The sequence below is a fragment of the Callospermophilus lateralis genome, chromosome 18, assembly GCF_048772815.1.
Source record: "Callospermophilus lateralis isolate mCalLat2 chromosome 18, mCalLat2.hap1, whole genome shotgun sequence".
Classification (NCBI taxonomy): Eukaryota; Metazoa; Chordata; class Mammalia; order Rodentia; family Sciuridae; genus Callospermophilus; species Callospermophilus lateralis.
In genome coordinates, this window is record NC_135322.1 from 49,905,255 (window position 1) to 49,933,181 (window position 27,927).

General features: G+C 51.7%; 2 protein-coding genes across 4 annotated transcripts; both read right to left on the bottom strand.

The window, feature by feature from the left end:
• Nucleotides 1-1,163: 1,163 nt before the first annotated feature.
• On the bottom strand, nucleotides 1,164-4,485 carry Lcat (lecithin-cholesterol acyltransferase). The gene is made up of 6 exons (XM_076839294.1): nucleotides 4,170-4,485; nucleotides 3,293-3,449; nucleotides 3,099-3,214; nucleotides 2,897-2,992; nucleotides 2,588-2,812; nucleotides 1,164-1,746 (listed from the first exon to the last, which is right to left on the bottom strand). Exons 1-6 carry the CDS (start codon nucleotides 4,321-4,323, stop codon nucleotides 1,172-1,174), a joined length of 1,323 nt encoding a protein of 440 aa, XP_076695409.1. The 5' UTR covers nucleotides 4,324-4,485; the 3' UTR covers nucleotides 1,164-1,171.
• A 69-nt stretch (nucleotides 4,486-4,554) lies between these two features.
• Slc12a4 (solute carrier family 12 member 4) lies at nucleotides 4,555-27,475 on the bottom strand. 3 transcript variants are annotated; one of them, XM_076839291.2, is made up of 24 exons: nucleotides 27,275-27,475; nucleotides 22,135-22,229; nucleotides 20,532-20,663; nucleotides 15,827-15,973; nucleotides 15,664-15,718; nucleotides 14,467-14,597; nucleotides 12,866-13,107; nucleotides 12,506-12,720; nucleotides 11,814-11,978; nucleotides 11,632-11,730; nucleotides 11,310-11,367; nucleotides 10,795-10,969; nucleotides 10,323-10,441; nucleotides 8,336-8,434; nucleotides 7,955-8,074; nucleotides 7,507-7,611; nucleotides 7,072-7,240; nucleotides 6,578-6,773; nucleotides 6,321-6,490; nucleotides 6,099-6,230; nucleotides 5,912-6,019; nucleotides 5,530-5,714; nucleotides 5,270-5,403; nucleotides 4,555-5,123 (listed from the first exon to the last, which is right to left on the bottom strand). In XM_076839291.2, exons 1-24 carry the CDS (start codon nucleotides 27,387-27,389, stop codon nucleotides 5,032-5,034), a joined length of 3,258 nt encoding a protein of 1,085 aa, XP_076695406.1. In that variant the 5' UTR covers nucleotides 27,390-27,475; the 3' UTR covers nucleotides 4,555-5,031. The 3 variants fall into 3 exon arrangements, with proteins under 3 accessions (XP_076695406.1, XP_076695408.2, XP_076695407.1); XM_076839293.2 differs by lacking the exon at nucleotides 27,275-27,475 and adding an exon at nucleotides 22,583-22,679; XM_076839292.2 differs by lacking the exons at nucleotides 4,555-5,123; nucleotides 5,530-5,714 and having other exon boundaries at nucleotides 5,276-5,403.
• Between the last annotated feature and the right edge of the window lie 452 nt (nucleotides 27,476-27,927).

Sequence of the window (27,927 nt, forward strand, 5' to 3'; positions counted from 1 at the left end):
CAGTTAATAGATCAGACCCCCTTAACTTTTGTCTTTTGTCAACTTTCTTCTCCAAGTTTCTGCCTCTTTTGCTGTCTTTGCCTCCTGGAAGCCTCAAACATGAAGTCTCAATCCTCAGCTACAGTGATGCTGGTCCTCCCATCTCTCAAGAGGGTCAGTGTCGGCTGGGGTTGTAGCTCTGTGGTAGAGAGCTTGCCTAGCATGGACTGCAGCTCCCCCCCCCCCAAAAAAAAAGTGGTAGGTCACTGTGGCTGTCCCTTTAGTTGCGTGGAGTCATACTGGGCTCCACCCATGGCCAAGCCTTGTTATTTCACCTCCCACTTTTTATTATACATATCTTTAATCACTAGACTCAGCTAGCTAGCATCCTCTCTAATTACCCCACAAACCTCTCTCTCCTCCCTCAGGCTATATTCTAGTCTGTACGACAGGGGTCTTTTCTAGCTTGGAATTGTTTCTCTGTTAAAATCCTTCAGCAACTGCACAGTGCTTTTAAAGTGGTTCATATTACCCTTCTCAGCTCTCTGACCTGTAAGCACCATCCTCCGGGATGCTTTCCTGACTCACAGGGCTCAGTTTCTTGCAGCTACCAACTCTCCCAGACTTTGGTTATACTAAAAATTGGGCTGAAAGTGTTTGGTAGAGCCCTTGCCTAATGTGTAACACCCTGGGTTTTCCCCACAACATCACACACAAAAATGTGTTCAGTGAAATGATCTGATTAATAGCTGTCACTTCAACACATTTTTTTGGTGCTTGGGATTGAATCCAGGGCCTTTTATTACTACTAAGCTGTACTCCTCAGCCCCCAGATTCTGAACTCTTGTACATTTTCCATCTACCCCACACTCATCTACCCTTTTGGAGCTGGGAGGGATAGATGAAGTCATCCTCTCCCTGTACATCCATTCTATAGCTGCAAGTACAGCTGACTGCAGTTCCCATGCCCAACACAAAGGCAGGTAAGGGCAGGCTGCCTGAACAGCTCAACCAGAATAGTAAGCTGCACATCTCAGTGTCCAGTTCAGCTTCAGATCTTAGCAGAGCCCATCTTGCCTCATACTCCACTGAGCACTGGTCTGTGGCTAGTGATGCATGAATCCTCTTGTGGGGACCCTCGTAGTGCCTCCCCTTCAAGCCACAGCATACAGGGCTACAGCAGCAAAAGTTTTTATTCAGGGGGCAGGGGCTCTGGGCTGGCAGTCAGGGGTGCAGGGGTGCCATGGCGGTAGGCACCCAGCAGGATGGCATTGATGTGCTCTAGTGTCTGGTTGCTAAAGACCATGTTGAGGTGCTGTGTCCCATGCAGGGGCAGCAGGTGTACAGGCTGCGGTTGGCGGCCCTGCCAATGGCCACAGAGCTCAGTGCTTCGTGTGGCAACTGTGTCATCACCGTCCTCATAGAGCACATTCACAGGGTCCGTGTAGGGGAAGCCATGGTCGTAGATGTAGGTGCGGGGCGTGGGCAGGCCCACACCATACAGACAGTATACTTCCACACCAGGTGCTGGGAGTCCTGCCAGCAGGTCACGTGACTGTAGCCACATGTACCAGCCTTCCTCAAAGCGCAGGTCTGCAAAGAAGCGTTGGAAGTCACGGCCTGTGTAGTTGAAGCTTGGCGTGGAAATAAATACATGATCCTCAGGCCACACATGGCGGGAGGGAAACATCCAAGGGGAAGTCGTTGTTATGCGCTGCTCCTCTCTCAGCTTGATGCTGGACATGAGTGGGATACCCTGGTTGTCACCTGTGGACAAGGAGCAAGGTGCAATAGGAAGCTAGGCCTGGCTACCTCTGGCCCACAATTTGCCCCCAGTCTAAGCCCAGCAGTTTGTTCAAGCTTGCTCCTGCCCCATCCAGACCTGGACTTCTAGCCATAGAGTAGGCCTGATGGTACCTCTAAGACAGTTGAGGGCCTCAAAAGGGTGGGGGAACTTTCTGAGGTTGGGGTATATGGGGTGTTGGCTGGTCTCCCTCAGGCCCCAAGTAGGGTTCATGCTGCAGAGCAATCACCAGATTGTGTTCTGGGAAAGATGAAATGAGATGGTGCCTGTTTTGCCCTTCAGTGATGTAATCAGATGAGTGTCTCCTTCAGTAGACTGAGTGCCTAGGGAGAAGTCCACACCTGTCAATGCCCAGCACACAGTTAGTTCTCAACAAGTAGGAGTTGTATTAGCTCTGGGTCCTTGAGCTACTCCTCAGGGAAGAGCAGGAAAGGGCTCCTAGGTCTGGCCCTAGCTGTGGTAGATCTATCTTCAATAAGGTAGATCCTTGGGCACAGAGGCTCCAGGAAGCAGAAGGTAGTTGAAAGTTGGGCAGGCCCTAGGGTCATGACAAGATAGACACCTTGGGTTGAATCAAATTGCTGGAGTTTACCTTCCAGTTTATTTCCACCTTGTCAACACTGGCACAGACTCTGGAAGGAATCATCCTAATAATGGTCCTGCCAGGGTCACTGTTTTCAAGGGACTAAAGAAAGCATGGCCCATGGGCAACAGACAGTACTTCTAGGTGCCAACATGAGCAGAGCTGGAGGAAGGTCAGCTCCGTTCCACCCCACCTCCTACAGGATACAGAAGCCTTCTCACCTGAGGCCAAGACCAGCATGGGCTTGATAGAGCCACCCCAGGGAGCCCCAAGAGAGATGAAACCATCAATGAAGCGGTCTTTCCAGGACTGAGGTTGACGTAGCAAGAAATAAAGCAAGTGCAGGCAGCCAAGGCTGTGCCCAATAAGGAAGACGGGCTTCCCATAAGCGGCGTGCATCTCTTCTACCAGCCCAGCCAGCTTCTGGTAGTACTCCTCTTGCTGGCCTGAAGATGGATGGATGGGTCAGGGCAGTTGGGATCAGGGGCCACACCTGCCCAGCCCTAAGCCCATCAATAGCAGACACTCACTGGGCTCCAGCCGCCAGTCATAGGGGGCAGCCCGCACTGTCTCATCCCGCACGTACCCGTTGTTGACCAGATTCTGTACCAGTGTATGCATATAACCTGTGGGGAAGCAGCAGCATTGGGGGTCTCTGCTGTGACACCTGTGACCCAGCCATACTGGCCCACCACAGTCTGGAGCCCCTGACCTTTCTTCCAGTACACACACCTGCTAGCTTGTTGCTGTCCAGGTACTCAACAGAGTAGGTCTTGCCAAAGCCAGGGACACGGATCTGTACACCAGGGGCATTGGATACACGTCCAGAGCTGCGGTTGTAGACAACCCTGAGGGAAGTGGGAACATTCAGCAGCCTGTAGCCAAGGGGCAGCGTTTATAAGCTAGGCAGAGGGCATGACACATACCTGGTGTTATCAATCCAGCAGTCCACTCCAAGGGGTAGAAACATATTGAGATCCAGCCAGATGGTAAAGAAGTCCTCCGTCTTGCGGTAGCACATCCAATTCACCACATCCGGTTTATCCAGCTTGGCTTCAAGCTGATTCCCCAGGCAGCCAGGCACTGCAGGCACCAGCTCTCACTCTGGACTCCTTGACTTCCCCCCATCCATCCCCAGACCAACTCCACCCCTATCTCCCACATCCTCTACCTCCAGGGACCAATGACACTTATCATCAGCTGATCACACACATCCCCACTGTACCCCCAGCAGCCCAAAGCACAGACTCCCCTCAGGCAGGGAAGATGCAGGAGCCAAGGCCACTGACCCCTGCCCCTGTCAAGTAAACATCCAGCCTGGCTTTCCGTTATTGCCAAAGTCCAAGGTGAGAATTCGGGGGTGGGGGTGTGGGCGGGGGTGGGGGGGCACGCGGGGGGGAGGCTGGGCCTAGAGTAGTGGGCAGGCCTTCAGGGACTTCTCCTTTTCTCCTATCATGGGCTGGGCATCTTGTCCTTGGTAGGATAGGGGCTAAGGAAGGACTGGTGGGGCCTGAACCAGGCTCTAGTGTGGCTGTAGCTGACCACGCCTTGTAATGTTCCGGCCAAGACTTCAGTCCCCCCACAGCTCCGTCCCACCTCCAAGTAAATAACTCAGAGACAGGGAACACTGTGGTGGGGAAGGAGGAAATTCTCTGCAGGACAAGCCTTTGGCCCCTCCCCATGCTGAGGAAGGTATCAGGGCTAATGCAGGGGCAGAAGGGCCTTGGCACTGTCTGCTGCCAGGGTTTGGGGCCCAGGCTTCCCATGCTGGCCTAGTCCATCAAGGGCCTGACGGGGGCTTACCGAGGATGACGGGCCGAGTGTGGTTACTGAGCTCAGCCTTGGGCGTGGTGTGCGGGGGGAAGAGCACATTGAGGAGCCAGAAGGGGGTGGCAGGGGGGAGCAGCAGCCCCAGCAGCACCAGTACCCACTGCCATGGGGAGCCGGGCGGCCCCATTCCAGCCCAGTGCCTACTGCCAGATGAGACAGTGCTGGGCAGGCCTTATCTGGTATGTGGGTGGGAGGGGCCCAGGGCTTGTGGGAGGGACAGCCTGGCCAATGGGGCTGGCCAGTGATTGCTATTGCTGGGAAGAGCCCTAGCCTCAGGGAGCCAGATCTGGGCTTGGGTTCATTTCCGCCTTCTTCCACTGGCACCAAGGGAAACAGAGCAGGGGCAACGGGAGGCCCAGAAGTACACAATGTTTTATTGAAGAAAGTCAGGCCTTAGCTCGGCCAGCTCCATTCCACTTGGCTTAATGGGGGTCCCTGCCCACAGTAGTCTGAGCCAGGTCTTCCTGCAAGCAGGATGAATTCAACCCCCGCCCTTTCTGCCCTTTCCCTTCTCCCAAATGGTGACATCCAAACAATAAATATACAATAAATAGTGCTCTTGGGCTGGGCTGGGCCTTAAAACCCACATCAGCCCCCACCGGTCGTCTTTAGCCAGGGCATCCTACGGGGTATTGGAGAGGAAAGTCCCCACACCTCCCAGGGTCCCACAGGAACTCAAATTCATCTCCGTTGCCAGGCCCAGACCTGGTTTCCCAGGAAACCTAGCAAAGCTGGCCCAAGGCAAGGCTGGGCAAAGCAGAACTGGCAAGTAGGTGTTCAGGTAGGGGCTATTGCCTTGGATACCCCCACTCCAGGCCATAAGACCACACTGGGCTCAGGAATAGATGGTAATGACTTCACGACCACCACCACGCACCAACAGCACCCGTTCAAGGCCCTCAGTCAGCACTTCAAGGAACTCCATGTCTATAGGCATCAGGTCAAGGAGGCAGCAGCAGGACCAAGGGGCAATCAGGGCCACCCCCACCCAAGGGCACCCCAGGAGGAAAGCTCCTGGCCTGTCCTCACACTTTGTCCACCTCCCCATGGCCTGCCTCTCCACAAAGGGATACAGTTCTCATCACCTTCACTGTTCTTGGGTGGGCCAGGCATGTTCAGTAGGACTAGGCGGGCATCATGGGATCGTGTGACAATAACTTCATTGAGCTTCACAGCAGTGTGCATACGCCGCACGTTGGACTGGTCCCTGACATAAAGAACCAGAATCTAGCAAAGGAAGCCTCTGTCCCTGCCCACCCAACCCAGCCTGTCTGTCCCACACTGCCTCTTCCCCGGGGCCCAACAAAGCTGGGTCTATATTTGCTACACTCACGGCTTAATGTGAACCAGCTCCCGGAAGTTGTCAGGGGCATGGCTGGGGTCCCAGGGCTCAGTCATGTACTTGTGCCGGGTCCATGTCATCTGGATCTTATCGGCCCCTGCAGCAGACTCATCTTCCTCATCTGAGTATAGGCTCTCCAGCCGCAGGGCTGAGTGCCGGTCCTTGACTAGTTGGGCCTGAGAACAGAGGAGATGGCCTGGGCACCCTGAGAAAAGGAGGGCCTGACTGGCCTGACATGATTACTCTGCCTCCAGGAAATGGGCACTGGCTTAGGTAGGGCCAGGATGAGTCAGTCTGATGTCCCCATAGGATGGTGTCTCCAAAGGCCTGACCCTGCCACCCACCCCCAGCCTGAACCAAGGCAGCCACTGACTTCACGCTCCCTCTCAGTCTTGGTCAGCCTCATTTGCCGCAGCATCTGGGACCGCTGCTCCATCATCAGTGTGCGCTCATAGGTATATGCAGATATGTCGCTATTATGCTGGGGAGAGAGGAGGCTGTGAAGATGTGGTTGCATGGCACTCAGTATCTTTAAGGCAAGGGTGGGGTAGGCAGCTCACCATCTCCACCACCTCCACCTCTGCCTCAAGGCGGAGGTGGTATAGGAAGATGGCCAGATCCTTCTTCATCTGGATGCTGTTGTCATCCATCTGGGCAACCGTGAAGATGCGCATCCTGCACTTTCTCCAAACCTATGGCAACGGAACAGGGGGGGTGGTTCAGTCTCATGTAGTCCTCCAAGAGCATAGCCACTCTCACCCAAGACCATTCACCTGGCCTACCTTATGTTGGCGCAGCAGGAAGGGCAAAAGCATGAGCATGCCACCGTCATGTACAATCCACCACACATCGATGTGGCCCTCCAGGTAGCGCTCGTGGTTGCTGGGGTAGAAGGCAATGTTCTTGGGCACAAGCAGGGCCAAGTGGGCAGCTGTGGTGCAGCGCACTGTGTCTAGGGAAAAGGAGTACTACTGACCATCAGCCTGTGTCCCTCAAGCCTCTGCCACCCCATGACCCTGGCCCCTGGCCCTTCACACACCAATAAAGGTCTTCCAGGCACGTGGGTCCTCACTCTGTCGCCAACCGTAGGGCCAGCCCAGCACCACGGTGTTATGCCTCATGCCACCCAGGCCACAAGACTGGATGAGGTGGGCCAGCCCCTCACGCACCTTGCTGGCCACCACTACCTGACAGAAGCCTTTCACTTTCTCAATCTCCATCATGTTCTTGATTGTCTGTGGGGAACACAGTAGTATCAGGAAGTCAGGCCACCAGCTTCCCTCTTCTGGGCAACCTTCTAGGGCTCTCGGGCACATAACTTCTTGGAAGTGGGGGAGGGCTTGGAACAAGTTACCCACCCAGAGGCAATGTTTTCAAGATGGGACAACTATATTCTCTTGTTCCAGCTTGAAGGGGCAGCAGTGTTGTCTACCTGGCTGGCCAGGCTGGCCAGGCTTGGTCCCCTCCTCTACAAGCCAGTGCAGCCCAGGTACCATTGATCTGGCTCCATTCTTCCCCACCCTCTGCAGGCACCTGCTCAGCAGCCTGGGCCTCGCCATAGCTCTCCAAGAAGCTGCCCTGGATGACGGAGCCAACAATCGTCAGGCCCTTGCCAGCCTTAAGCTGAGAGGCAAAGGTGAGGAGTCTTGGGTACTTCACATGAAGGTCTTCATCCAGCTTTAACAGCACCAGGAGCTGGGGCCTGCAGTGGCCAGATGGGGAGGCAGCTTGAGACCACGATCAGGCCTTTTCAGGGCATCCCTTCTTTTCTTCCCTACTCAGAACATGGGCTCTCATATTTTGGATAGTGTAGATCCAAAGGTACAATAAGCAGGAGGGCATCCTTAGCAACCCAAGGAGGGGGAAACTGGACTAGGGATGGGGATCCAGCACTTCTGGAGGCTCCTACCCTCCCAGCACTCCCTAAGAACCTTGAGATGGCCCGTGCTAGACTGGGTGTGAACTCACCGCCAGTTCTTGGTATGAGGAGGCCCCTCTTCCAGCCTCAACAGCGCATAGCGGGCAGCACTCAGGGATAGGCCTCTGATCCCATCACCCCATTCCTTCTCAGCCCTGCAGATGCCACAAGCTTGTGAGCTCCAGGTGCCACTCAGGGAATTTTATTTTTTGGTAGTGCTGGTACTGGGAATTGAACCTAGGACATCACACTTGCTAAGCAAGTACTCTACCACTGAGCTATACCTCCCAGCTACATCCCAGCCCTTCACCAGGGATTTCTGTCTATATGAATGCTGGAATGGAAAGAGGTTAGGCCCTGAGTCAGAGCCTTCCAGTCCTATGACTCATGGTAGATACCAAAAGTGGCCCTGCTCCCTCAACAACTCACCATCAGACCATCCCACTTCTTAGCCAGGAACCCTCAGCCGTATAGGTTATTGACAGTCCCTTCACTCACCCTTGGTACTCGATGTACTTGTAGATCATGCCTGCGATGAGCATGGCAACCAGAGCATAGTACCAGGAGGAAACAAACATAAGGGCCAGGCAGAGGCTCATGCCCAGGAAGGACAGCGCCCTAAGACAGAGTGAGGAGAGAGGTAGAATCAGGGCAAGACTGGTAGGGTCCTAGGCCATAACCCATCCCATGCCCTGGTAGCCCTGTGAAATCACAAGTCACAATCTGGGTATAAAAACTAGGCTAAGGCCCCTACCTCCTTCCCCATAGTGTTTCAAGAGTAACCACTGCCCAGCAAACTCAAAACTTCATTCAGAATGGCATTCTTAGACTCCCTGATACCTCCTATGTCAGGGAACTTGATTCAAGGGTCTAGCTTACCAATGATAGTATTTGAACCGGGGCCGCCAGTTGGGGGTCCTCAGGAGTGTCTGTACAGCACAAGCCAGGTTCACAAATAGGTAACACATCAGAAAGAACCTGTAGCACAGGGAGTTGGTCAGTACAGAGTAACCTCCTTAGTATCTCCGGGTACCTCATGTCAGGCTGAGCCTGGACCTTCTAGGCCATGTCTTTCCCTTCACTGCATGGACACAGTCAGGTCCTCCCACCCCCACAGCACCCACTCCTGCAGCCTCAGGAAGATGGGACTATGTGGAGAAGGTGTTCTTGGAGCCACGTTGTGTCAGGAGACACATGCAGCTGGCCTTGCCCATATCCATGTTATAGATTTCCTAAATAACAAAAAGAGGCATTTTGTTTGTTTGTTTGAGAAGCTGTACCTGTTAAAACCATGAAGAGGATGAGGGAGCCCATATCCTTACAGCCAGCCTTACCCATGTCAGAAGAGAATGGACCAGTGATCCCTGGCAGAAGGCTGGAAGGGGATGAGGGCCCCAGGATATCAAGTAGAGAGCTGGGATAGGATGGTGTCAAGGAATGCTCAGGGTCTAAAGATTGGCTGGCTGATACTGGCCTGGATGACCAGTGGATAAGAAGCTGTCACACGTGGGAAAGATGAACAGATCCAAGAGTAGATGACAAAGACCATATGAATGCACTGGATTAGACACCTGAGAGAAGCTGCTGTGGGAGTAGGAATCTGGGACATGGGCAAGGCTGGCTGTATGAGCCCTCCCAGGTAGGCAGCCAAAAAGATGGCTAAGGGGTGGGGGCACCAACTTCTACCCTCAGCTGATAGAGTAATGGTAGATTGGAGGCAGGAAGACTCCTGAGTGGGGTGCTAGGGGTAGGGGATTCCATGAGAGGTAAGTCCCATCAGGATCTGCCAGTAAGTACAACATAATAAAGGCTGAGCAGTGTCCTTTGGCTTTGTACCTAGAACCATTTGAGGTGTGAGGGATGGGTTGAGTTGGAGGCAGAGGACAGCCCAGGTACAGCAGGCCTAGCTGCAGCCAGGGTGGAGACTATTTGCAGGGAAGGAAGCCCTGCCAAGTCTACAGGCTAAGGAGTGAAGGAGGTCAGGCTCTTCAGAAGAACAAAGCCCATCAGCCATGGAGCAGAGTGTGTGATGACTCCAACATGGGCAGAGGTGAAAACAGCAATTGAAGAAACTCTGCCTCAAGAATTACTGGAAATCTCCACGTGCAGATCACCAACTGCACAGCACTGGCACAAATGCAGATTCATTTGGGTTAGGACTAAAATTGTAACGAAAAGCATTTGTCCAGGTGCTTCTGGAATATTAAAAGCAAACGACTTTGAGCTAGGTATAGTGGTACATTCCTGTAATCCCAGCTACTCAGGAGGCTTAGGCAAGGAGGATCATAAGTTTGAGACCAGCCTAAGCAACTTTGTGAGACACTGTCTCAAAATAAAATGTGTGTGTGTGTATGTATGTATGTATATATATATATATATATATATATATATATATATATATATATATATACATACACATATATATCACTGGAGATGTGGCTCAGTAGTAGAGCAGCCTAGGGTTTAATCCCTAGTACTGCAAAAAAAAAAAAAAAAAAAAAAATCCAGAGCAAACAACTTTGAAAATGATGAATGATGAAGTGATGGCTTCATCAAGCCTCAAAGGACCAGATGCTTCTCTGTCCAGCAGTGGGAGAATCTGTTGGATTCCTGTTCTGGAAGGTCCCCACAGTAGTGCGAGGGGCCTGTTGGTCTCTTTACAGCTCCTATGCAGGTGCCATGCTATCTCTAGAATGCAGGGGTAGGTTGAGACCTGCCAAGCAACATCTCCCCACACAGTCTGGCACACAGCTGCACCCTCAACACCAGAAAGGATCATGGGGAGGTGCTGGGGTCTCCTGCTAAAAGTTACTGGGATTCAGGAAGCTTTTACCAAGACCATTACTCTGCCCTGCCCCCAGCTCACATGGACAGAATGGGGGCCACCATGTCGAGGGAGGCAATGAGGATGCCCAGCTCAGCAATGAGTGCAGTCAGGAGGAGTGCCCACGTCGGTTCACCATTTGCTTTCCCATGGCCAAACACCTGTAGGCACCAGAAAAGGAGTTGTTCCTGCCACCCTCTCCTACACTTGGGACCTCAAGCCACAGCCTGGCCTCCATTATTCCCAGGCCCTTTCTCTGGGGCTCAGGCCAGCCCCATGGGAGGTCACAACTTTCTCCTGACTCCACCACTCCAGGCCTCCCTTCTTTGGATGAGCCATAGTTCATGAGGATTCTTGGTCTTAGAAGCTCTGCCAGGGCAGCTCTCAGCAGCTCCTTATGGATGGCCACCTGGCCTTGGTGCCCCTGTGGGCAGACTATGCTGCATCTAAATTCCCTCTTTCCCTAGCCAGTGCTATGTCTAGAACCATGTGAGGGTGATATAGAAGGGCTCACCCGGAGGAAGGGGATGATGTTGTCCTTGGCAATGGCCTGCAATAGACGAGGTGCCCCAGTAAGGCTTTGGAGGCCAGCACCACATGTTGAGAAGAAAGAGCCAACAACGATGACCCAGGGCGAAGGCCAGGCCAATGTGCCCACCACCAGGTTCCTGCTGACACCGTCGCCATACCTGCAGGGGCCAGGCTCAGACCATGTTCTAGGCAAGGAGTCCCCCAAGTCCTGGGTGGGGCCACCCAGAGTGAGGGATAGCAGGAGCTAAGCGGGACAGAGCTCTACCTTCAGTGGAGAAGGCCAAATGCCAGCCCCTACCCTTGACCCTCATCTCAGCCCTGACCCTGATGTTGCCATCCTCTCAAAACCAACTCTTGGAGGGGCCTGATCCATCTGATGGCACAGACTACCCTTGGCAGCCAGCAGCCTGAGGAAATGTCTGCGACCATGTGCAGGGTCTAGCATGAGGGAAGGCAAAGGCTGAGCTATTGCTACAGGGAAGGGCACAGCTCACTCACTTGTCTCGGAGCACTACACCCTCAATGCAGGCGCCGAAGAGAACCACACTGCTGAAGTCTACACAGAGTCAAGGAAGCTAGGCCTCCACTGCACTGTAACCAGACTCATCCCCACACAGGACCCTAGCGGCTCTTGCCCCAGCCCCAGCCTGCAGATAGCTGAGGGTACTATGGTATGTGCATGTGTCCCCCTGGTGTGTGCCTGTATACGAGGGGGTGAGGGATGCGTGTATAGTGAGTCTATGCATGCCAACTGGTGATGTACATGTAGGCAAGTGCCTCCTGGTCCCCTCTCCCCTGTTTCAGGCCTGGGAAAGGATACACACAAGCGAGGTTGTAACGATGGCCAGAATGGTTCCCACCGGGATGGATTTCTGGGCATCACGGAGGTCCCCGGAGCGGTTTGAGCCAGCCATGATGCCTCCAAAAACAGATGAGACTCCCTCAGGGGCTCCCCAGGTTGGACTGGTGGCAGGGATGGGTGGGTGGGCAAAAGGGGCTCACCTGTTACAGAGGGGAAGAAGATGCCAACCAGCACAGTGAAGGATGTGGCGATATCAGCTACCACATACAAGGGCAGGCTCTCCTTCAGGCCAAGGGCGTCTGTGGAGGGCAGACCTCGCTTCTCCACGAACTCGCCCTTCTCCAGGTAGGCACTCCACAAGTTCTCTGCGGAGGCAGCAGCATCACCAACACAGCCCCATGGACCTCCCCAGGGTAGTCTGGGGCAGATCAGCCAGAAGCTGGGGACTTTGGGTACAGCTTCAGCCTGATGGCTACAGTGTCTACCACAGGGCTTCTCTGGTTGCAGGGAGGAAGCTATCCAAGCTACAAGTCTGATAGACAAAGGTGGCTGAAACCATCATCAACCAGAGCCCCACCACCGCCTGCATTCCCCACAAAAGCCCTTTATGGCCCCTGTGGGAACATCCCCAGGTGGCATTAGGGGCTGATGGCCAGAGGAAGAGGGGCTGCCAGAACTTTCCAGGGGCTTCTGAAGGGCTGGGATGCTGGCCAATCTTTATTCACCCAAAACTCAGCTGCCAAGAGCCAGGCTGAGAGGACACTGCTGAGCTGGGAAGGCAGCCAGACCTGCTCCCCCCATTCCCGAGCTGGCCACACAAGGACGGCTCTGTGCTCTGCTCTCCTGCTCAGCCTGTGGGCTCAGGGACAGGAACATGGGAGGGAGGACCCACCCTGGAGCACACCAGCAGCTGCCCCGGGAATGCCAGGGATCTCCGTCACATTGTTGAGCAGGAAGTAGGGGTCACAGGAGTCAGTAGTAAGGTTGGGGCTGTGGCAAAAGAAACTCCACAGCCGGGTGGCCACTGTCTCATTGTCCAACACAACCGTCTTGGCGCAGACATCAAACTGGTCCCGGGACAGGGTCCTGTTACCCAGCATGCACACTCTGCAGGGATGGAAGCATCGCCACCTGCTGAGCTAGAGGACCCAGTCCATTCCCACCCTACAGTCTTGGGGACCCAGGGCATCAAAGGCAGTCTACTTGGAAGGGATGTCAAGGTAATGTCTGGACAAAAGCCTGAGTTACTTACGGAAACACAGGAGGGTCAAAAATGGACTTGATGCCCCCAGCATAGATAGAGAAGATGGAGATAATCACACAGGCCAGGAAGAGTGAGGCAAATTTGTTCACATACTTGACACCAACAAATACCACCAGTGTCATGAAAGTCAGAAAAATGGTCCCATATACTCGCATATTATTCAAGGTGGCGCTTGACGTGTCATGAGAGCCTGATGGGTAAAAAATGGCGGCTGGTGGAGCAATGTAGGTCTGAAACAAGAAGATGGATTACAGAGGGTTCAACCTTCCTATTTGGAGTGTGAAACCTGTCATTTTGGTTTTCTTTTAAAAGTATATCTAAAAGAAGCCAGTCTCAAAGGACCACATATTATATGATTCCAATTATACAAAATGTCCAGAAAAGGCAAATCTAGAGGTAGAAAATAAATTAGTGGTTGCCGAGAGATGACGGTTGGGGGAGAATGGAGAATGATGACTTATGGGGTTTCTTTTGGGGTGATAAAATGTTCTAAAATTGTGGTGATGGTTGCATCCCTGTGAATATACTAAAGACCAATGCACTGTACACTTTTACTGGGTAGTGCATTGAATGTTGTGTGAATTACATCTCAATAAAGTCATTATTTTTTAGAAAGGAAAGGATCCAGACATAGACGCCAACCTGAAGTGGAAGAGCCTAAGTAGAATGTTTGAACAACAAAATAAATAGTGGTAGTATTGAATTATAACCAAAAACCCAGGGAACAAAATAAATATCCAAAAGTCCATATAATTACATGGTTGAATAAACAAACAAACTGGGGAAAAGGGACACATTTCTTTACAGAAGAATTCCAAATTATAAATGTAGAAGAAATATGAGAAATGGAAAACAAAAAACAGATGAGCTAGGCACAAGGTTCACACTATGAGCAAAGGACTGGAAAATGGGAATAGTAAAGTCAGTCTCTCTAAATATCTTCTACTCTTTCATCCCCAGAGAAAGTACCTGCCACTCTGCTGCCCACATACCCTGTACATTTCTGCTTCCTCAGTAGAGAGTGGGAAGCTGAACTGGGCACAGCACCCTAGATTGCTTTCTGCAATCTCCAGAAGGCATCCTGTGGTAGCTCACTCTGACTTAGGGATAAGGAGAAGCTGAATCTGAAGGGCGCTGGCATAGACCTCTAGGAGATTGAACTGGCCAGAGCCATCCAAGCTCAGGAAGTAGTTAGTCTCTATGTCACCACCCAAGATCTGTCATTCAACTAAATGCAAGAGTTGGTTGGTTGCTTGCCATGGCTGAAACAGTACCCAGATAGGTGACATATCCAGGCTAAAGTGAAGATAGCCAGGCCAATTTCTTGCCTGGCCCAGACTAGCATGAAAGTAAAGGGGGAAACAGGCCTGAGCAGAGATCCTTCTCTTTTGATGCCTCCCGTGGTATGACCCCAGGCCCTGGCCAGGGATAGCAGAGGAGTACAAACAGCCTGGGCCTTCTGTGTGGAATCCAAGGGAAGTGTTTAGACATGCGTGTCATGAGAGCCTGATGGGTAAAAAATGGCAGCTAGTAGAGCAATGTAGGTCTGGAACAAGAAGATGGACTACAGAGGGTTTAGCTTGACTCACCAACAAGATCTCAATGGCCCCCAGGATATACATAGCTGCCGCAAATGTTGTTCCCAGATAGAAGCACAGGCCCACAGCACCTCCAAATTCTGGACCCAGTGAGCGGGAGATCATGAAATAGGAGCCTCCAGCTACAACAGAGAAAGTATGCACAGGTCAAGGTCAGTGCTTTTCAAGGGGTCTCCCTCATGATAAGCCCTCACAACCACTCAAAAGGACAGGACTGCTTTTCCCATTCATAGATTAGGGTAGGATTATTGTCTTTCCAGGTTTTTTGCCCCTGTGTCCCTGCATAAGCCTGCTACCATTTGAGCGTCCATGGTTAAACCTCTGGCCCTAGTCTGTGCTTCTCACAGTCTAACACCCTTGGCAAGACTGAGAGAGTCAACACTAGACCCCAGGGTGATGAAGGTGAAGAGACAAGTGTGATTCCATGTTGCCGAGTACATCTGCTGCTGATATAACCTCTCTGATGAAGGCCTGGGAACAGGAATCAAGAAATTTAAAAAACAGTCAATCCCTTTCATACTGTAATCCTACCCCTAGGATTTTGCTAAGGGAACCATCAGGGATATGAACAAAGATTAGTGTTCAAGGCTGTTCACAAAAATAATATTTATAACAATGAAAAAGTAGAATACCCAGGTAGGAGAATAATCACATAAATTGGGTTATATCCTACTATAGTGAATTAAACTCTGTTGAAAAAACAAAACCCACTTTCCAACATATATATGTATGTGTATATATCTATATATACAACAAAAAGAAATTATATATACATTTATATGTACATATATGTGTGTGTATGTGTGTGTGTGTGTGTGTGTGTGTGTATGAGGGGGGAAGAGGGAGAGAGAGAGAGAGATAGCGATATTTTATAAGACCCTAAGATCATATGCTGAAAGCCTAATAGTAATGAACTCAGCATGGTGGGGTTATGTATGCTTTCAGTTTTTCATTCTGTTTTCCTTTTCCTGCCCTTTCAAACCTTCCTATGACAAATGAACATTGCCCATTTGGGGGAAGGGTGTATTATTTTTATACTAACAAAACATGACAGCAGTCTCAAACTCTGTTAGGCTCCTAAGTGAAAGTCAGGGACTGGGATCCCACTGGGGAACTATTTAAGGGTGGAGGAGAATGGGGGTTCCCAGACAGATCAAAGCAGTTTCTGGGCCCCATTCCCTTACCTACCTGGAACCACACCGTTGGTGGCGATGGCACTCATGGAGATAGCTGTCAGCAGTGTCTGTGGAAAGGAGGGCCTGGATGAGCCCTGGATGAGCTCAGATGGGTGGGATCTGTAGGGTGACCATGGCCCCTGCTCAGTCTATCCGTGACCCACCAGGCTACTTACACAGCAGCAGCAGATGAGGACAATAAGGAGGGCCTGTAGCACCCCAGCTGTGCCCACCATCCAGGTCAGCCGCAGGAAGAGGATGACCCCAAAGATATTCTGCAGGCAGGGCAGGTACACCCCCATGAGTGTGCCCATGCTGGGTGCCTATATGGGCAGGAGAAGAGGTGGCACAGAGTATCAGAAGGGCACAGATGCACTACGGAAGGTAGTTCCCTAGTCATTCAGTCATCCCTTACCTGTAGTGGGGTACCCACATGCCCCAGTGTATAACACCAGCCTACCCCCAGCCCCAGAAGTCGGGGTATAGCTAGAATGTCTCTATTAACTTTCTTTTTTGGGTACTGAGGATTGAACCCAGCAGCACTTAACCACTGAGCTATACTCACAGTTCCCCTTTTTTATACATATTTTTTTTTAGTTGTAGATGGACATAATACCTTTATTTTGTTTATTTAGTTTTTTTATGTGGTGCTGGGGATTGAACCCAGTGCCTCACACATGCTAGGCAAGTGCTCTACCATTGAGCCATAATCCCAACCCAAAACCTTTATTTTATTTATTTTTATTGGTGCTAAGGATTAAACCCAATGACTCACATGTGCTAGGAAAGAGCTCTACCACTGAGTTATAACCCTAGCCCTCCCAGTTCCTTTTTATTTTTTAAAAATATTTATTTTTTAGTTGTATTTGGACACAATACCTTTATTTTATTTATTTATTTTTATATGGTACTGAGGATCGAACCCAGGGCCTCACACATGCTAGGCAAGCGCTCTACTGCTGAGGCACAACCCTAGCCCCCTTTTTTATTTTATGAGACAGAGTCTCCCTAAGTTGCTTAGGACCTCTCTAAGTTTCTGAGGCTGGCCTCAGACTTGTGATCCTCCTGCCTCAGGCTCCCAAATTGCTGGGATTACCATGCCCATCTCTATTAACTTTACACAGCAAGACAGTTGGGATTGAGAAGGTTATGAAACCTGATTCTTTCTAAAACCCCACAAGTGAGCTTTTGAACTTAAATTCTCCTCAAGGTACTGCCTCCTCCCCTTCCTCTCCTCTGCTAAATGTCTGCGAAAAGGGGTCTATCTCAGGTCCTCACGTTCTCTCTGAACAGGCCCCAAATCACCTAAGCCAAAATCCAAGAAATTTTCCCTCTTGTTCCCTCTTTCCAATCCCCCCACTTTAACCAGATGGACATGGAGTCCTGCCCATTCTACCTCCCTGCTATCCAGAGACTAGGCTTCCTTGTCTCAGCCTTAGTCCCCCTAGGGCAGTAAACTGGGGCACTAGGTGATATCCTCCCACACTTGCCCACCTCTCCACACCCTAGCCCACTCTGCAGCCAGAGTAGGTCTCTGATAACCAAGTACAATCCCCTCATCCCTGTTGAAAACCCTGTTTTGTTCTATAATACAGTGTGTGGCATGTGGTGCAGATTCCTTGGCTTGAGCTGACAGATGTACCCCATCACCTCCTCTGTGATTCCCAGCTCCATACCATATGGCTTCTTCTGAGCCTTGGAACCTGGGCATGTGCTAGGCTCTGCCAGGGAGGATGGCCTTGCCTCACTGTCTAGAAAACTCTTTCTTCAGTGAAACCATCAGAAGTTTAACTGTCACTTCTTCCAGAAAGTTCCCCCTAGGCTGGGTGGAGTTGGTGCTCCTCCTGCAATCTTTCAGCATCTGACATACCTTTCTATGATAATGGTCACTACAGGTCACATTACTGACTGTGTTAGTATGACTCATTATCATACTGTGGCAGACTTGACTTGTTTACTGTTCTATCACCAGCAGACCCTACAGATCCCCCAAAGGTGCTCCTAAACCCAGTGAATGACAGCTTAGAAGTCCCTGGACATCCTGTTGGGAAAATCTTGCAGAGCGGATGGAGGGGTCAGGAGAGAGCTATATGCCAGAAGAAGCATTCTGAAGGGTTCTGGCTTGGGGCAGGGTCTGTGTGCAGGCTAAAGGAACTTGGGAGGATCTAGGCAAGAACAAAAGCTTCCTTCTGAAAAATACACCTCATCTAAGCTTTGTCCAAGCCCTTCTCAAAGGATACCACCCATTTTGGAATAATGGCAGCAAGAACTCTGAGTCCCACCCCCATCCTAGGCTGAGTCATTCTGAGAAAAGAGCAGTGTGGGAAAGGGCAGGACCGGAAATGCTTTCTGCATCCCCAAATAACCTCTGGCAGCCTCAGAAGGTCACTGGGCCAGAGCCAAAGTGACTGCCAGGGAGAGGCTGCCTTTGGATCTTGGCATGGTCTGGTTGGAGGCCCACCCTTCCTGCTTCAAACCTTCTTTTCTGAGGCCCCTGCTCAGAGCTGCTCTGGGTGAGGCCCACAGCTCCCTAGCTTCCTACTGTGTACTTAACTAGATTCCTCCTTCCTCCATGGTCCCAGAGACTAAGGCTGGGACCCTCAGCTTCCCTCTCATATCTTCACCTTAAGGTCAGATGGGTAACTAAGCTGAGGCTAGACCCTAGTATCCTCACAGGCTCCCCATTAGGCCAAAGGACCAAAGCCCTTCACCAATTCATGCTTCCCTCCCATGCTTCTGTTGAGATGTGCACTAGCCTTTCCTGGGGGCCTTTTTACTCTCAGTCCTGACTCATCCTCAATGGACAGGGATGAGACTCTTATCCAATGATCCTGTCATCCACTGTGGGCAACACTCTCAGAAGTTAAGACCCCTCCTGCAAGGCTGCATAGGGGTTGCCAGAGACAGAATTCTCTGCTATCTTTATTCCAGAATATGCCAGCAAAATCTCAACCAGCTGAAGAGGTGGAGGTTAGTTCTCTACAATCAAGATATCAGCTGCCCTCTTGAAAGGGTGGGCTTGTTTGTCTCCTGGAAGCAGCCAGGTGAAGGATGTGCTTCAGCTTGGTGCATCCTCTCTCCTGGACCCACCCCAGCAAGGCCCAAATCTCAGGAGCAAGTCTGAGCCTGGTGATCTGGCTTATCCCAACCTGGAGTTCCTTTTGTTTCAACTGACGTCCAAAGAGGCCAATATAGCCAGGACTAGACCCCAGTTCCTTCCAAATGCAGCTACTTCCCAAACCTCAGAGAGACAGGAGGTGGAAAGGAGGACCCCTTACTTTTTTGGGGGGACGGGTACCGGGGATTGAACTCTGGGGCATTTGACCACTGAGCCACATCCCTAGCCCTATTTTTGTATTTTATTTAGAGACGGGGTCAACACTGAGTTGTTTAGCGCCTTTTTGCTGAGGCTGGCTTTGAACTTGCTATCCTCCAGTCAACCTCCTGAGCTGTTTGGATTACAGGCATGCGCCACTGCACCTGGCAGGACCCCTTACTTTCAAATCAAAACGTTGAAAAAATCCCCAGCCCTCAGTTAAACTGAGGCCCATCAAATACAGGAGCTGGAGCAAGACAGAAAAATCATCCTAAATAGAGAGGAGGGCTGAAGGAATAGATGTGCTTTACAAGGAAGTGTCAGGCTCCATCACATGTTCATGCCTGCACAACCTGGTACTTAAGCAACCCAGGGGCTGTGGGAGCCTTGGTTAGGGGCAAGAGAGTAATGTCACTTGCTTTAGGCTGTGTAGCCCCCAGGCTATCCATCCTGATTTGATGCCAGTGATCTGGTATTTCACAATCACATACCTCACAGTACATCCACAAACACTTCTCCCAGCATCATGCATTAACCTTGGGCAAGTTACTTAAGGCCTTGTCACTCAGTTTCCTCATCTGAGAAATGAAGATGAAAGTGGGAGAGAAGCCAGGCTTAGAGAGTCAGGAGGCTGGCCCAACGTACTAGATCGACAATGGGCAGGACTCAGAGGAGCTAAAAAAAGAATGAATGACCTATCTCATAGGTTTTTTGTTTTTTGTTTTCCCAGTGGTGGGGATTGAACCCAGTACCTCATGCATGCTAGGCAAGTGCTCTATCACTGAGCCACATCTCAAATCCACCCATACTCCCTTCCTTCTTTCCTTTCTTCCTTCCTCCCTTCCTTTCTCTCTCTCTCTCTCCTTCCCTACCTTCCTTCCTTTCTTTTCCACACAGGGTCTTGCTACTTCCTGCCTCAGCCTCCCATGTAGCTGGGACTACAGGCTACAGGTTTCCATCTCATTATTGTGTTGTGAGTATAACATTTGAGAAGATGGGGTCACTCTTAGAGGCTGAGTGCAAGCAGCTCTTGTTCCCACTGTCATTTCTTTCTGTCTTTCTTGAAGTGCTGATGAAACTCTACCAGAGCTAAACCTACACCTCCAGTCCACCCACTGTCGTTTCCTTCTTTTTAAATTTTTTGTTTGTTTGTTTGTTTCTGGGGATTGAATCCAGAAGTGCTTACACTGAGCCACATCCCCAGTCCTTTTCTTATTTTTAGACAGGGTCTCACTAAGTTGCTTAGAGTCTCTCTAAGTTGCTGAGACTAGCCTTGAACTTTTGATCCTCCTGCTTCAGCCTCCCTAGTCATTGGAATTACAGGCCTGCACCACTATGCCCAGCTTCACCCACTGACATTTCTGAGGGCCTCCCTCAGAAGTTCCTCCTTAGCCCACCCCTTAAAGCCCCTGTGAGTCCAAGACATTCAGTGCCCACTCTCATGCTCACCTCACCTGGCATCCACATCCCCTGGCGTACGCATACCACATGGGAAAACAGTATATTCCATGGTGTTCTGTCTGTCATCTTAAGTGTGGCCCTTCTGATGACCCTGACTGGCTCACCTTGGCTGCTCTCCGACGGGAGCCTTCTCCACTCTCAGCCTCCTCATGCTCCTTGGCGCCCTGGGTGAGGTTGGTATAGCTGACAAGCTTGCCCAGAAGAGATGACACCTTTGGGCGGATGTCCAGTTCCTCCTGTAAACAAAGCCACGGGGCAATATGGCAATGGGCCAGGCCAGCGCCAGGCTACCTATATGTAGCCAGCAGCCTGGACTCTGGCTCCATGCCAGGCCCTGAGGCAGGCCTGGGCACCACACCCCAGCACGTGGCACTGAAAGGCCCAGCCCAGTGGTGGCTTCTCTCTGCCCCACCTTGGCTGCAATCACTGCCAGCCCATTTGTGAAAACCACCCGCCTCAGGGGAGAAAAAGAAGGGCAGGCACAGTTGGCAGACAGGCAAATTGCACACTTCATCCTATCTGCTCTGTTTGGCCACCTACTGGCGATGGCTGAGCCTCTGGGATTCATATCTACCCTGGACTGCCCACAAAAAAAGCCACCTTAGTCACCTCAGGGACCAAGGCAGACAAAAGATGTCTGGAACAACTGAAGTCTCTGTTGTCTGACCTTCCTAAATGGTCTAACCCCAGGCTCTGGTTCCTGTGACTGACATACTTCAATCTCCCCAAAGTGGGATGCTGGGCCATCATCCTCAAAGTTAAGCCAGGACAAAGGCTTTACTGCAGAACCTTGTTGCTCTTGGTCAGGAGGGTACCCTGGGCTCAGAACCCCCAAGTCCCACGGGGGTCTAGGCTTTCCCTGCCCTTGGGTCATTCTTAGTGACATCTCTCCTCTGGTTTCTTATCCACATTTAGCCTTTCACTGTCTGACAGCTCTTTTCTGACCCTACACACAGGGAGGTTGGTTGGGAGCAAAGAATAAATATACAGGCCTTTGGACATGTGGAGATTGAGAAGCCTACATTATTCGGCAGCTGAAAATGTGGGTCAAAGTTTAGGGGCCTAGGGGCTGGGGTTGTGGCTCAGAGGTAGAGTGCTCGCCTAGCATACATGGGGTACTGGGTTCAATCCTCAGCACCACATAAAAATAAAATAAAGATATTGTGTCCACCTATGACTAAAAAATAAATTATAAAAAAAGTTTAGGAATTTAAACCATGTCTTAAATCCATATCTTACTTTTCAGCTTGAGTATGGAAAGGCTAAAATATAAGTTCAGACACAAATTTGGGAAACTTTCAAAGAGGTATCAACTGAGCTTGCAGATGTGGAGGGCAAGAGCAGGTTCAGGGAGAAGGACCAGGGACAGAGTTGGAAGAACCAACCAGGAAAGACACAGAGTCCATGAGAGAGCCCACGGGCGGAGAACTGGGAGTGCAGGGAAAAAAGAAATTCTCAGGGGGCAGCAAGGAAGGCAAAGGTTAACAGCCCAGGAGATAGCAATGGGGGCAGAATTGCAAATGGCCTCTGGGAAAGCAGTTTCAGTTTGAAGGGCCACAGGAACCACTATCTGACTACAGGGAGCAAGACAAGGGGAGAGCAGAAGAGTCACCATCCAGCCTGCCTGCTTAGATGAGAGGCCCCTGACAGGCCTCGTTCTGTCTCTCAACCTGCCACATTTGTGGCCCAAAATGGCTCCTCAACTACCTCAAACAGTGCCAGGTTCCTGTCATAGTAGTCACTTCCTCTGGAAGCCTCCAAGGGGCAAAGAAAAGGGCTGCTCTCTCTGTGATTACTCTGTCCTGTGGAGAGAAAGGGAAAGAAACCCAGTTAGGGGCTGCCTCCTGAGCATGCAGCCTGTACCCCTCCCCACAGGCCAGTGCCCAAAACATCCTTTCTGTAAACCGCTTTGGAGGCCACAGTGTTAAGAGGCTGAGCATCAGCTTCTCCATCACACCTAATGGCCTCCTTGAAGAGCCAGGGTAATCCAAGAGCAGCCAGTAATCAAAACCCAGCCCATCATTCCCTGTAACACAGGGTACAGGTATGAAAGCCCCAGTGTAAGGCAAGGGGTGGGGCCTGTTGAGGGGGCGGGCCCTGGCCTCAGCCAGCCCTCACATAACCCCTAACCCCTTTTCAGGCCTATCTGGAGCACCCAGAGTGCCCGATGCCAAGGGCTTGGTGTCGTCAGGCATCACCTGGGTACTGCTCTCCAGATAGATGAAGCCGCACAGAGCGCCTTCTGCTGCCATGGCCAGCAGGTGGCCTGCTAGCTACCCCACCACACCCCGCGCCTGAGGGGGCACCCTGGAGGGTGGCCCAAGGCATGCCGGGAGGCGGGGGCAAGCCCTAGCTGTACAGTAAGCAGAAGTGGGAGCCAGTTGTCCAGGTCATCTGCGAAAGATAAGGCTGGTAGGTGAGTGTTAGATTGTATAGTCTGGAAATATGGGAGTGTAGCTGGGCGTGGTGACACACACGGCTAAGGATGAAGGATGGGTTGGAGGACCCCAAGTTCAATGCCAGCCTTAATGTCTCAAAAAGGGGGATGACATTCCCAGCTTTCCAACAAATAGGAGAGCACCTCTAGGTTGAATCCCTAGTACCAATAAACAAACAAATGGCTGGGGATGTAGTTCAGTGGTAGTGCACTCCTGGGTTCAATTCCCAGCACTGCAAACAGGAAAAAGAGGAAAGAAGGAAGATAGGAGCATGGACTGTTCACAGGGTCCCAGGGCATTAGCTCCTTGGTCTGCAGATTCCTCCAGCTTGCATCAAAACAGGTGAGAGGCCCACACCAGCTTCCACCCACCCCTCAGGTTGGTGAGACTGAGCCTCAGTTCCAAGGAAACCTGGCAGAAAGCAACCAAAATGATTTTTTGGGGGTGGGGGGCACCAGGGATTGAATTTTGGGACACTCAACCACTAAGCCCATCCTCAGCCCTATTTTGTATTTTATTTAGAGACAGAGTCTCACTGAGTTGCTTAGCGCCTCACCATTGCTGGGGCTGGCTTTGAACCTGCGATCCTCCAGTCTCAGCCTCCAAAGCCGCTGGGATTACAGGAATGTGCCACCAGGGCCCCCCATTTTATTCTTCCCCCTTGGTAAGGCTATCTCACCTCCCAAAGCTTGCCTGCTTTTTCCTGGCATCCCATCATTCGTACTCTTCCCTGTTCTACATTTGTCTCTTGTGAGTCTTCATGGTGACATTCCCAGTTTTCCAACAAACAGGCAGCAGACACTAAATACTTCTTTTCTAGATGCCAAGTGTCCCTCCACCCCAATGAAGTCTGGTAGCTGCAGCACTGACTCAGGTCTCACAATAAATGGGCTGCAGACATTTAGGTTCAAAGAAGCCACCCATGGTGTTTGCTGGGAGCAGCATGCAGTTTTGTTTTGTTTGCGTACTGGGGATTAAACCCAGGGGCACTCTACCACTGAGTTACATCCCCAGACCTTTTTATTTTTCATTTTTGAGACAAGATCTTGCTAATTTGCCCAGGTTGCCTTCAAACTTGTGATCTTCCTGACTCAGCCTCCTGGGTAGCTGAGATACTGGCATGCACCACCATGCTCTGCAGAAGTATGCAGTTTTGATTTTAAGTGGGTACGGTGTCCCCAGATGGACGCAGTAATAGAAGTGTTATTACCAACCCAGACTAGTGGTGTGATTGGGTCATGTGCTGGCCATGACTGTCAATGTTTTCATTTAAATAGGTCACAATTCATTTCTCATTTGCAGCTGAGAACGTGGACTAATGCATCCTTCTCTATCTGAAACATCCTCTTGATATCAGTGTGTGGTTTAACTTGGTTTCCCCAAGCCTACAATCACTTAGCAGGGGCTGCATTATGGATTCTTTATCACTCAAGGAGACTGATAGGTAAAGTGTGCCCGTGACAATTTCTGGGGTAAAGTCAGTTCTGCCTTAGCATGTGAAAGCAGTATATTTCCTTCATCCAGCAACCTGGACTAGTTAAGTGAGCCAAATAGATCAGTCACATGTTCAATGATTGCATATAGGTCAACATCAATGACACAGTAGACAAAGGCAGCCAGAAAGTCATCCCACCAAGGCATGTTAAAACCCAGTGGGGTTATGTAGCTCCTCAGACACCCTCACACCCTATGACATTTGCTATAACTTTGATGCTTACACAGGATCAGGAGTCACAAGAAAAATCTAAAAACCCAGTAACTCTGTCCTTTATATTAACAGCTGACCAGTGAGAATGCAATTTTGTCAGACCAGGATACAGGGTACTAGACCCAGGTGAGGGCTTGGGTGTAGGTTCCCTATTCCTACTCCAGACCCCAGTCCATCCAGGATACACCCCAAGGTGTAGCATGATCCTTGAAGGTAAAGAAAAGGTCTAGAATATGCAATTTTGCCAGAGTTTGCATATCCTGTCCTCTGGGTGCTCAGATGGCCAGAAGTCTGCTTTGGATTCCTGGCCTCTCCCATGTGAAAACGATCCTCTGTGCTGCCTTGTGTGTCCTATTCTATGTACAGATAGTAACACATGCTTTTCCAACTGTCCGGAGGCATCAGAAAAGGGACTATCTGCTGCCAGACACCCAGCAAGCACTTGTTGGAGTTCCCCAAGCCTTGCTTAGGGACAGCTCCAATGGGATTGTGGAAACGTAAGAGGGTCTAAGCAGATGCTGGATGTCTGTACTGACCTCAGATTCAAGCTGCCCATTCTGGCCTCAGCTATTCCAAAAATTCCAGGGCACGTCTGGGCATGCCTGCCAGGCCCAAGCTGCTCACATGCCACCTGAGACCCCCAGTATGGCCGGGATCTGGGGCCTGCCTGTGAGGGACACAGGTGTGTTCCCACCAGCAACTGTATAGACACCAGTGACAGGTAAGGATCCAGGTGACCCTCCTGATCCCTGTACACAAAGGCATTTGCCTGAGGTGCCCCTTCAGGACCTCCTGAGCCCCTGCCCACAGGCTGGCTGACCCCTCAGAGTAGAGGGCAGGCCTTCAGCTAGGGGCCCCAGGAGATGGACCTGAGTTTGACTGTTTTTCAGCCCTCTGAACTTTTGCAGTCCCCACCAAGAAGGATCAAAATCACTCACCAAGGGGGCTGGGGTTGTGACTCAGTGGTAGAGCACTTGCCTAGCACAAGTGAAGCACTGGGTTCGATCCTCAGCACCCCATAAAAACAGAATAAAGGTATTGTGTCCACCTACAACTAAAAAAATATATTTAAAAAAATCACTCACCAGGGTTCAGGGTGTCCCCCATACTGCAAACACAGTCAAGGTCTGGCTGAAAAGGAGCAAGAGGAGGAGGAAAAGGAAAGGACCTAGTGGGAGGAGCTGGTCTTGCTTAGAGGGATCTGGCTGGATGAGGCTAAGGCAGGCAGAAGCTAAGCCAGCTCTGCCTGCCCACTGAATCAGGGATGCAGCCTAGCCCAGCCTCCAGGGACAGAGGTCCTTCCAGGCTCAGGGGAGCAGGGATGCTGCCTCTTGCTCTGACTCTCTGAACAAGACTAGGGACAGACAAGGGAATGGCAAAGGGTACTCACACAGCTGTCAAGCCTGAAAAACCTTCACAATGTCCAACAGCCCCTCCCTCTGTCCTGTGCCAACTCTACACATGGCAGTCAGGTAATACAAACGCACAGCCACTCGAATCAGCATGGATCAGCTCAGTCATATCACCATCAAAGACAGATCAGAGGTCAAGATCATATCACCTGACACATCTCAATGACATGAATTTCTGAAATGTCTCCATCATGGTCAGTCCCAGACATTATAGGCATTTGTCATCAGTCATATCACCATCCTGCAGGATACAGTGGACATGAGAATGCCCTGACCTGACCCTGCCTTTAACTTGATACCCACAGCAGCACACTTGCACATGCATATGCCAGTACACAGTGCACAGACAGACAGACATAAGTTTCCAGCAGGACTCCAAAAGTGGCCCCTGGCAAGGACAGGGTCTAACTGAGTGAAACCCTGAGCCTTCTGGGAGAGGAGATGGAGAAAGGGGCAAGGGAAGAGGCAGGAACCTGGAAGAAAGAAGACACTCACCTCCAGGACCAGCACTAACACCCAGGTTCAGAGTTAAGGTGCTAGAATCTCCCCTGGGTGTTTAAATACCCCCCCAACAACCCCCCCTCCCTGCAAATTTCATAACCTCCCCACACTTTCCGTCACTCCTTCCTAAGTACAAGTAACAGCATCTGTCCCAAGGAAGGTAGGGAGGATTAAACGAGTCGGTTCACGTTAAGTGCCTAGACAAGCCTGGCCCCGTGTGAATGCTCCCCAGATGCCCACTGTACCTACAGATCTAGGCCTGGGCAACAGGGACGACTTACAGGCAGGTACCCAAAGGCCCCCTCAGCAGGCACACCCTTCTCTCTGGGAGGGCCTGAGAGTTTAGAGAGTAGGGAGACACAGGAAGGGGAGGGCAAGGGAAGGAGGGAATCACCAGGCAAAGGCGACAAGAGGATGGGGGTCGTTTACAGAGGTGAAGGGGCTGCAATTGGGGCTTTGGCTACTCCCAAAGGAAAAGGCAGGAGACCCGGGCTCGGAGCTATCCGGGGCCGGGCGGCCTGCTGTCTGGCCTCCCCGGGCGGCCACGTCTGCAGCCCCCGCCCGCGGCTCACAGGGGAGGAGCTGGGCTAGGGAGAGCGACCTGGCCCGCGCTCCCGGAGCAGGGGAAAATCGTGTCTGCACGCGCGGAGCGGGGAGTGGCGGAGGCGCAGAGAAAGAAAAGTTAAGCCGGCATCGACGTAGGCGCGCCAAGTCCCACTACCGGCGGGAGCCGGCTCCTCGTGGCCGCCCCGCGACCCCGCCAAGGCCCCCGCCCCGCAAGCCCTCACCGTCCGACTCCTCCCGCTCGGCGCGCTCCCCGTAGTCCACCCAACTCAGACCCTCGAGGTTGTCATAGTCGCCGCGCCGCGGCCCGTCCACGGGCACCACAGTGAAGTGAGGCATCGCGCGCAATCAGCCGCCGCACCCGCCCGGCCTGCCGCGCCTGCCGACCCAGCCGCCTGCCGGCTGTCCCCGCTGCTCCCGGCCGATGCGCCCCGCCCGCTCACATTCCTCCCCGCTGCGCTCACTTCCTCCGCCCGCCCCCCGGGCCGCCCCTCGGAGGGCGGGGAGCAGGAGGGGCTCGGGCCGACTCCTCCCAGAGGGGGGCCTAGGTGGCGCGGGGGGCCTAGGTGGCGCGGGGACCCTGGGCAGGGAGTACTGCCCTGAGAGAAGGACCGATTCCTGTGTGGCTTTGGGTGAAAGGCTGCCCTCTCTGAGTCCCACCTACGTTACTCATAAAATAGCAGAAAGGCGCTTTCACTCTTTGGGGTTTTCTGGGGGCTCGGTGAGATGGGGCGCCGGGTGCATCAGCTCTGAGCCCTGGATCTAGTGAGTGAACAGCATTTCTGTTACATAGAGAAAGGGATGGGTAGGCAGGACGGGTTCAAAACCTCAGGGACCAGCCCAAACCTGCACAGAGCCTCCAGACATCCCCTGATAA

Coding starts and splice junctions, on each gene's coding strand:
- Lcat (XM_076839294.1), bottom strand. CDS start 4,323: ATGGGGCCGCCCGGCTCCCCATGGCAGTGGGTACTGGTGCTGCTGGGG. Junction 3,450..4,169: donor CACTCGGCCCGTCATCCTCG/GTAAGCCCCCGT, acceptor TGGTGCCTGCAG/TGCCTGGCTGCCTGGGGAAT. Junction 1,747..2,587: donor CATGCTGGTCTTGGCCTCAG/GTGAGAAGGCTT, acceptor CCTTGTCCACAG/GTGACAACCAGGGTATCCCA.
- Slc12a4 (XM_076839291.2), bottom strand. CDS start 27,389: ATGCCTCACTTCACTGTGGTGCCCGTGGACGGGCCGCGGCGCGGCGAC. Junction 10,442..10,794: donor ACATCATCCCCTTCCTCCGG/GTGAGCCCTTCT, acceptor TGGTGCCTACAG/GTGTTTGGCCATGGGAAAGC. Junction 6,020..6,098: donor AGGTGGAGGTGGTGGAGATG/GTGAGCTGCCTA, acceptor CTCTCTCCCCAG/CATAATAGCGACATATCTGC.